This window comes from Fukomys damarensis, unplaced genomic scaffold (assembly GCF_012274545.1).
Source record: "Fukomys damarensis isolate Sample0158 unplaced genomic scaffold, DMR_v1.0_HiC HiC_scaffold_35, whole genome shotgun sequence".
Lineage (NCBI taxonomy): Eukaryota > Metazoa > Chordata > Mammalia > Rodentia > Bathyergidae > Fukomys > Fukomys damarensis.
Genome location: NW_022900947.1, coordinates 3,632,125 through 3,641,395, shown reverse-complemented (window position 1 = coordinate 3,641,395; position 9,271 = coordinate 3,632,125). Strand labels below are relative to the sequence as shown.

General features: G+C 61.6%; 1 protein-coding gene across 5 annotated transcripts in view; it reads left to right on the top strand.

Moving 5' to 3' along the window:
* Wfs1 (wolframin ER transmembrane glycoprotein) overlaps window positions 1-8,339 on the top strand; it is a 19,537-nt gene extending 11,198 nt beyond the window's left edge. For 4 of the 5 annotated variants that reach the window (XM_010641798.3, XM_010641796.3, XM_010641797.3 and 1 more), the window contains 6 exons: window positions 269-351; window positions 1,565-1,709; window positions 2,249-2,419; window positions 2,754-2,834; window positions 3,887-4,032; window positions 6,452-8,339. In XM_010641798.3, coding sequence (XP_010640100.1) covers window positions 269-351; window positions 1,565-1,709; window positions 2,249-2,419; window positions 2,754-2,834; window positions 3,887-4,032; window positions 6,452-8,254 — 2,429 coding nt within the window. In that variant the 3' untranslated portion in view covers window positions 8,255-8,339. Of the gene's footprint in view, window positions 1-268; window positions 352-1,564; window positions 1,710-2,248; window positions 2,420-2,753; window positions 2,835-3,886; window positions 4,033-5,845; window positions 6,195-6,451 lie in introns of those variants that run through there. The other variant, XM_033758843.1, reaches the window with a different exon arrangement.
* Window positions 8,340-9,271: the final 932 nt, after the last annotated feature.

Here is a 9,271-nt window from a genome sequence, read left to right as displayed (position 1 = left end):
TTAAAAAAAAAAAAAAAAAAAAAAGCAGTCTTGAGCTGAGGGGGCAGAGGTGGGACTCGGGGGTCCCCTTTAGAGCAGCTGTTAGGATCCGTCAGCCAGGTAGGACAGCAGTACAGGCTCAGAAGGAAACCTCCTGCCCCATCTCTATGCCTGGACCTCTGCGCCTAGCCTGGGTTTGCAAGGAAAATCAGCCCCAGCTGAAGCCCACTCCTGCCTCGTCTCCTCCAGCAGTGACAGTCCCCGAGACAATTCTGCTTGTTTCTCCCAGGGCCTATGAAGAGTGACATGGATGTCCCCTTCGAGGAAGTCCTGGAGAAGGCCAAGGCTGGAGACGCCAAGGCGCAGACCGAGGTGAGGACCAGGGTGACGGAGGGGAGACCCAGAGCGCTCTGTGGTCCATGGGAGGGCTTGTGCTCAGGGACAGGGTGCCCGCACCACTGGGCCCGTGTGCCACCCTCTCTGTCTGGTCTCCATGTTCTCTGTGTCCTTAGCTGCGGGGGCCCGCGGGCGTTCAGGACTCAGGGCTGCCCCATCCTGTGTGCCACTGTGTCCCCAGCCTAGGCATGGGCTTGGGATGTCCTTGGAAGTGGAACCATTGTACCCGCATGTAGGGTGACACTAAGGCCAGGGAGCCCTGTGATCTGCCCAGCTCCACACACCCCCACCAGGGCGCTGGACTCCCTTCCTGTCCCTGGCCCTGCTCACCACCGCCTCCGCGGTCCAGAGGCTGTGGTGGAGTCCATAGGCTCTGGGGCAGTGGAGCAGGCTGCTTGAGTCTCGCTCTCTGTTTCCCATGGGGACCCAAATGCCAGGAGGAGCGAGGCAGTGAGCTTTGTGCCCCACACCTCTGCCCCAGCCCACTCCAGCCTGCCCATCAGTTTCCTTACTGAACAGGGGCCCTGTCCACACGGCTGCCTCCGGCCTCCCCCAGCTGCCCTATCATTCCAGAGCACCCCTGTACACATGACCCAAGCAGGGAACTGTCTCTCTGCGCGGCTCAAATAGGTGACAAGAGCTGGACAGGAGACTCACACCCTCACTTCCTGAGGTCGAGAACTGCCTCCAAGCTGTGGCCAAAGAATTCTCATCCTAACCTCGTAGCCGTGTTGGGCTCTGAGGTCCTACAGGCTGAGGGTTGCATAAGGCCCTTTTCTGCATCCTGTGTTTTCTGGGCCTCACTTTTTCCATCTGTATGATGTGGATGGGACCAGACCAGCAAGCTCTTCTTGCAGATGACCAGATAGTAAATATTTTGGGTTCTGACTTACCTTTACCATGGAATACAAAACAAGCTGCTGTGTCCAGGAGCCTGTACATGAATGGTCATGGTTGTGTTCCAATAAAACTTTATTTACAACATAAAAAGAGCATTTGTCTGGTGGGCCGGTGCTGCCCCAGGCTGGCCGGTCCCTCTCCAGCCCCGATGTTCTGTGCCCTGGCTGCATGGTGAGCGAGAGGAGCCCCATGGCTGGGCCCACAGCGTCCATCTCCAGGGGGCGCCAGTGGGACCCATCCTGCCACCTTTCTTCCTGGCCTGGGCCCCGGTGACTGTGCCGCCCCACAGGTGGGGAAGCACTTCCTGCGGCTGGCGGACACCGCCGATGAGGAGCTCAACAGCTGCACGGCTGTGGACTGGCTGCTGCTGGCTGCCAAGCAGGGCCGGCACGAGGCCGTGAAGCTGCTGCGCCGGTGCCTGGCGGACAGGAAAGGTGAGTGGGGGCTGCATGCGGCACTCCGCTTGGTAAGTGAGCAGTTAAAATAATAACAACCAGAAACCTGGTGCTGCGGGGAGTTGAGCAGTGGCTGCCTGGCTGGTGGCCTTGCCACCACTGGACACAGCCATGCCGTGTGTGTGTGTGTGTGTGTGTGTCTCCTTTTTAGATCGTAAAAACTTCTTATGCTTATTGTATAAAGCACAAACTACAGAAAATACTGTAGGTAGGTGCAGGATGGGGATTGAATCCAGGGCCTTTGCCCTTAGTTACATCCCCAGCCCCTTTTTTAAAAAAATTTTTTTGAAACAGAATCAGGTCAGGTGAGGCTTAAACTTGTGATCTTCCTGCCTCAACCTCCCACAGTGCTGGGGTACAGGTGTGCACCACCACGCCCAGCTGGCCTGGATGCCCCTTTGTGTCACGTCTCTGTGCCATTTATTAGGCACAGGAGCCTGGCCAACCACCACCACCACCCCCCGAGGGTGCAGGGCCTCGTGCAGTGGGGCACGGTCACTGATGTCCCTGTCCCACAGGTATCACCGCTGAGAACGAGCCACAGGTGCGACAGCTGTCCTCCGAGACCGACCTGGAGCGTGCCGTGCGCAAGGCTGCCCTGGTCATGTACTGGAAGCTCAATCCCAAGAAGAAGAAGCAGGTGGCCGTGTCAGAGCTGCTGGAGAACGTCGGGCAGGTCAACGAGCACGGTGGGCAGGCATTCTGGGCTCTGGCCATGTTGGGGACGGGTGGAGAGCATGAGGACAAAGGGATGGGCGCAGGCCGAGCCAGAGCGGGCCTGCCCAGTGCTCGGTGGCCTCCTCCCTGGGTGAAATGGCAGGGGTGCCCGCTGCCCAGTGAGAGCACTGCTCTGTCCCTGTGGGGAGGCTGCTGGGGTAGGGCAGGGCTGGCCCCTGCAGGGCCCATGGGCTGCCCTAAAGGGCTCAGGTCCCCAGAGTGTGGCAAATCCTTGACCCCGCAGACCCCGAGGCCAGGCCGCTCGGAGACAGCCAGCCCTGACTCGGTCCTCTCTGACCCCTGCAGATGGAGGGGCGCAGCCGGGCCCCGTGCCCAAGTCCCTGCAGAAGCAGAGGCGGATGCTGGAGCGCCTGGTCAGCAGCGAGTGTGAGTGAGGCCGCTGGACCGCACCTGCCGCCTGCAGTGCCCGCTGTATCCAGCCTGCGGGTCCCAGGCATGGGAAACGACTCTTGGTGCAGGCCTTGTGGGTGTCAGGGTTGGGGCCACTGGGGTGTGGACCCTGCCCACTGGGAACAACATGGCCCTCCCTGCTGGACAGAGAGAGGCTGGGGTTGACACGGTGGGGGGACCCACATCTGCTATACTTGGGTAAGCAGGGAGTTGGTGCCACCAGCAGCAAGGATGGGTGCTCTGGGCAGAGGGGACAGCATGGGCAGGGGCCAGCAGGGCTGTGAGGGCTGTGCCCCCAGGGTGGGTGCTTGGGGAGGGCATAGAGGTTTGGGGTTAGGGCGTTAGAAGATGTATCCCGCCCTACGTGGGCAGTGCTCAGCCGGATGGCCACTGCGTCTGCAGTCCAGGGTCCAGGCTCCATTCTCAGGGAGACAACGGGCAAGGAAGGCGAGCAGTGTGCTCAGTATTAACAGGACGCTGAGAGGGGTGGGCAGAGGTGGTACCGCCGTCTCCCTCATGGGGGCTCCTCAGCACTTCGTCAGCAGCACAGCACAGAGCGCTCGGTGTGGACCTCGCGATACCAGGCCCTTGTCCAGCGTCGCCCCCCCTTGCTAGATGGGGACCTGGGGGCATCAGCACACGCTGGGCTTTGCTCGCTGTCCTGAGTATTGCCAGTCCCTGGGGAAGGGCTTGGCGCAGTTGGGTGCAGGTTGGTGGGTACCCAGTGGGCCCTGAGCTGGCCCTGCTGGATGGGGGGTAGCAGGTGCCCAGTGGGCCCTGGGTCCCGCTGGGAGTCTCTGGGTGGTGGCCGCAGCGCAGTGGAATGGCTCACAGGCGCAGGCCCTGGGCGTCCACTTCCAAGCAGCTGTGGCTGCTCATCGCTGTCTCCGTGCCAGGGGACAGTGCCCCCGAGCTCGCGTGGCTCCTTCCCAGCCGGCCCCAGGCCACCGTCCCCACTGCCTGTCCGTGTTAGGTTCCCGGCCACCTTGCAGACTGCGCGGCTTCAACCATTTTCTCTTGGGCTTCAGCCAAGAACTACATCGCGCTGGACGACTTCGTGGAGATCACCAAGAAGTACGCCAAGGGCATCATCCCCACCAACCTGTTCCTGCAGGACGACGAGGACGACGAGCTGGCCGGGAAGAGCCCCGAGGACCTGCCCCTGCGCCAGAGGGTGAGCGCCGGCCCCTGCGCCCCGTGTGAGGCCGGTCTGCAGGAGGAGGCCTCACGATGGCAGGCAGGCTGGGGGCGGGCGATGGCAGGCAGGCCTGCCTGGGGGACGCCTCACGGACGCCTTTCTGTGCAGAGCGCTGTGCAGACAGCAGGCTCAGGGTCAGGCTTCCTGCGGCCAAGGCTCACCGTGTGGAGAGACCGTCTGGCACAGGGCAGGGGCTGCTCTTTGGAGGTGCCTGCCACAAAGTGCAGAGCCCGGCGTCCAGGCCAGGACGGAGCAGCTGCCCGATGTAGCTGGGGGCGGGGGGCACTTGTGGAAGCCCCTGCTCAGCTCATGGGGTCTCTGGTTTCAGGGCAAGCAGGGCCCCCAGAAGCTGGGTCCTGAGCCAGACAAGGCTGCGAGTGGCACAGGCCTAGCAGAGGGGCTGCTCTGTAACCTGCAGGTGGGGGTCACCTGGGCATTCCCAGGCTGAGGTGTAGTCACCAAGGGCGTGGGGAGCCCGCACGTGTGTAAGTGAGATGGATGACTCAGCCAGGGGCAAGCAGTGGTCAGCTGCCACCCACAGGAAGTCCGCTGGGCAGGCGCCATGCGGGAGCCAGAGTGTCACAGACCAGGACGGGGAGGAGACAGCAGGGATCAAACGGGAGGGGCTGTGGCCCAGGGAGCAGTGGCGATCGCCACAGCTCAGGGACCTGAGCGTGGGTTCCCTGGGGCATCCAGTTAAAAACCTCCTTCCTCTCCGAGCGTGTCCAGGGCAGGAGGGCTGCAGGGCCCGGATTCCAGATGCACAGACCCTGGTCCCGCAGAGCATGGGCCTGGGCTGAGCACCGTGTGTGTTCGCGGACAGGACGCCCTACTCCCTTCCCAGCCTGGAGGAGGAAGTGGGGCGTCTCGTGGCTCTTGGCAAATGCCCATGCGGTCAGAGGTGCAGTGTTGCTGGAGTGGACTCCCGGGCCGGGTATCCGACAGGGGCACCAGTACCATCCTTCCCGGGGCTCGGTCTGGGCAGGAGTGTGTATGTCACCCCGAGACGGGTGCTGAGCTGCAGCTGTGAGTCTGGAGTCCTTTTAGGGAGAGAGAGATTTCGGATTCTCTGCCAAGAAGTAAACAAGGCTCTGTGTGTCCTCTGGAGCCATCAGGCCCTGATGCCTCTCCGGTGCTTCCCTGAAAGTCTACAGACCAGAGGCAGCGAGCTGTCACAGCGTCCCCAGCACAGACGCCACCCCAGCCTCCAGTGGCCTCTCGGGACACCCGGGAGCACCGGGTAGCACCCAGCACAGGCGAGGGAGGCCCTGTCAGGACTGAGTACCATCTGATGGCCTGACGTGTTCCTAGCGCAGGGACGTTGTCTCACAGGCCTGAGCAGGATGTTTTCGGGTCCCTCGCCCCTTCTGTGCCTGGCTCGGGTCACAGTGCTCTGTGTGTTTCTTGTCCAGTGAAGGGCTGGACCCTCATGTGTGCACAGAGTGGGCTTCACCCCCGCTTTTCTTACAACCCAGTTCTGTACTCAGTTTTTGGTTTTGTTTTGCTTAGCATGGGGATCAGACCCAGCACTGCGTGTGTAGTAGGCAAGTGCTTCCTGCATCGCCCCACTCTTAGGCCTCGCTGCGAGGCTGTCCGCACCCGCTGTACTCTTCCCTGGCAGAGCTGGGCCCAGAAGGCGGAGGGCTGGGCCTGAGGGGGTGAGGGGTCGGAGCTCAGGGAAGGTCTGCACGGACGGCACAGCGATTAGAGCATACAGTAAGCGTTTAAATTTTTAAGTTTTTAAAAACTTCATCACAGTAAAAGACACACTGCTGTGAACCCACTTCAGAATCCTCCCCTGTGCTGCAGACGCATTCATGCGTCGTTCTGCCACTTCCAAAGCGGTTCTGCAAGTCCTTTCTCGTGTCCTGCGTAGTGCGATCATAAATACAGTGAATGCTGCTGCCCGGGGCCACCCAAGGGAAAGGTGCCTCATAAAACCACGACGCCGTGTCCCCGTCCACCTCTCTCACTGGATCTGGCACCGTGTGACATCTGGCTCTTCCCCAAAGCCAAAATGCTTTGAATGGATTCAGGACATCAAGGCTGCCTCAACAGTGCAACTAAAGACACTCGGGAAAGAGGACTCCAGAGCCGCTGCAGAGAGCGGCCAGAGCCACGGGATGAGCGTTTCCAAAGTGAGGGGAGCGTTATTGGCACGTGTCTTCCACTGTAATAGTTTTCTCCTTGACATTCTCCATGTTTTTCCTTCACATCTCATAGAGCTTGGGGAGCCCTGGCCAGGTTGGGGCGGGCAGAACAGGCAGAGGGACCCGCTGGGCATTGGGATGATGGCAGGCAGTCATTTACTCCACGCAGGGCGAGGGTGGCTGCAGGCATCTGGGTGAGTTGGGGGCTCCGTGCCCTCTGGTCCCAGCGTCCCGTCTCCCCGCAGGTGATGAAGTACCCCCTGCACGCCATCATGGAGATCAAGGAGTACCTGATCGACGTGGCCTCCAAGGCGGGCATGCACTGGCTGTCCACCATCGTGCCCACCCACCACATCAACGCCCTGGTCTTCTTCTTCGTCATCAGCAACCTCACCATCGACTTCTTCGCCTTCTGCATCCCTCTCGTCGTCTTCTACCTGTCCTTCGTGTCCATGGTGATCTGCACCCTCAAGGTCTTCCAGGACAGCAAGGCCTGGGAGAACTTCCGCACCCTCACGGACCTGCTGCTGCGCTTCGAGCCCAACCTGGACGTGGACCAGGCCGAGGTCAACTTCGGCTGGAACCACCTGGAGCCCTACGCCCACTTCCTGCTGTCCGTGGTCTTCGTCATCTTCTCCTTCCCGCTGGCCAGCAAGGACTGCATCCCCTGCTCGGAGCTGGCCGTCGTTGCTGCCTTCTTCACCATCACCAGCTACATGAGCCTCAGCAGCTCCGCCGAGCCCTACACCAGGAGGGCGCTGGTCACCGAGGTGGCCGCCGGGCTGCTGTCCCTGCTGCCCACCATGCCGCTAGAAGGGCACCACCTGAAGGTGCTCGGGCAGACCTTTTTCACCATACCCGTCGGCCACTTCGTCGTCCTGAACGTCAGCCTGCCCTGCCTGCTCTACGTCTACCTCCTCTACCTCTTCTTCCGCATGGCCCAGCTGCGGAACTTCAAGGGCACCTACTGCTACCTGGTGCCCTACCTGGTCTGCTTCATGTGGTGCGAGCTCTCCGTGGTCATCCTGCTCGAGTCCACCGTCCTGGGCCTGGTCCGCGCCTCCGTCGGCTACTTCCTCTTCCTCTTCGCTCTGCCCGTCCTGGTGGCCGGCCTGGCGCTCATGGGTGTGGCACAGTCCGTGCGCTGGCTCATGTCCCTGGACCTCACCAAGGTCCTGGTCGCCGTGGCGGTGTGCGGCGTGCCCCTGCTGCTGCGCTGCTGGAGCCGGGCCAGCTTGTCCGTGGTGGAGATGGTCAAGTCCCTGACGCGCAGCTCCGTGGTCAAGCTCATCCTGGTGTGGCTCACGGCCATCCTGCTCTTCTGCTGGTTCTACGTGTACCGAGCGGAGGGCATGAAGGTCTACAACTCCACACTGAGCTGGCAGCAGTACAGCCACCTGTGCGGGCCGCGGGCCTGGAAGGAGACCAACATGGCGCGCACCCAGATCCTGTGCAGCCACCTGGAGGGCCACCGGGTCACGTGGACGGGCCGCTTCAAGTACGTGCGGGTGACGGAGATCGACAACAGCGCCGAGTCGGCCATCAACATGCTCCCGTTCTTCCTCGGAGACTGGATGCGCTGCCTCTACGGCGAGGCCTACCCGGCCTGCAGCCCCGGCAACACGTCCACGGCCGAGGAGGAGCTGTGCCGCCTGGCGCTGCTGGCCAAGCACCCGTGCCACATCAAGAAGTTCGACCGCTACAAGTTCGAGATCACGGTGGGCCTGCCCCTGGGCACCGGCAGCCGCGGCCTCGAGGAGGACGACATCACCAAGGACATCGTGCTGCGGGCCAGCAGCGAGTTCAAGGGCGTGCTGCTCCACCTGCGCCAGGGCAGCCTCATCGAGTTCAGCACCATCCTCGAGGGCCGTCTGGGCAGCAAGTGGCCCGTCTTCGAGCTCAAGGCCATCAGCTGCCTCAACTGCATGGCGCAGCTGTCACCGGCCCAGCGCCATGTGAAGATCGAGCGCGACTGGCGGAGCAGCGTGCACAGTGCCCTCAAGTTCGCCTTCGACTTCTTTTTCTTCCCCTTCCTGTCTGCCATGTGAGCCCCGACCCCAGCCAGAGGCTGCCCGGCCGAGCGTGCCGTGTGCCCGTGTGCAGGCTGCCCGGGCCCTGCTGCAAGGTGGCGGTCCCTCCACTGCGTCCCCGGCAGAGACAGGGAAGCACCCCTGGAAGTTGCATGCAACCCCTTCCACCTCGCCCCCCACCTTGCCCAGGGACGCCGGGTTGCCAGGCTAGACCAGCACCATCCCTGTCCTGAGAAGCACTTTTCAGATGCCGTCTCAGCCCCCACCTCCACACACTTCGTTGGCCTTTATTTACTCCTGCGTTGGGTTTGTTTTATAAAGAACCGAGTGCGTGTTTGTGCAGACTCGTGGGTGGCATTTCTTATTTATTTGGTTTCTGCTAAGCCCTGGCAGCTGTGGGCCTGTCCTGCGGCCCGTCACATGCCAAGGGCAGGCCCAACCACTAGGGACTTGCGTGTCCGGGCCTGGGCCGCGGCCTGCCTCACGGCTCTCCTGTCCAGCAGGTGGTGAGCGACTGTGGGAGCCCTCTCTGAAGGAGAGGACTCGGGAAACAGGGAGCCCTGGGGTGTCCTGTCCAGTGCTCAGGAGAGCTCAGCCAGGTTGCTGTAAAGTGAAGGGTCCCAGTCCCAGAGCAGCCAAAATAAAGAGCTTTTGTGGAATCTCCCCACCTGTGCTCATTTCTGTTTAAAGGTGGTCTTTCCTGTCCCTTCGTGTCTTGTTTCGTGTGAATGAAACCCAAGTGTAGTTTGGGTTTTAGGAGCGCAGAACTGTTGTTCACAGTTGATGCCCCAACACCAAGGAGCAGCTCTGGCCACTACCACCCAAGTGCAGTGGGCCCTGAGGTCTCTGCTGAGACCCTTGGGTGAGGGCAGCCAGGGTCCTGACACCAGCGTCCTGACACCAGCACACCCAGCATCAGCCCAGCTGCCGACCGGATCTTTGGGAAGGAAGTGCGCACTGCCACAGTGATCTCTGGAGCCCAAATTCCTGGTGAAACTGTCTGGCGTTGTCACCGTTCTGGCATGCACAGTGGTA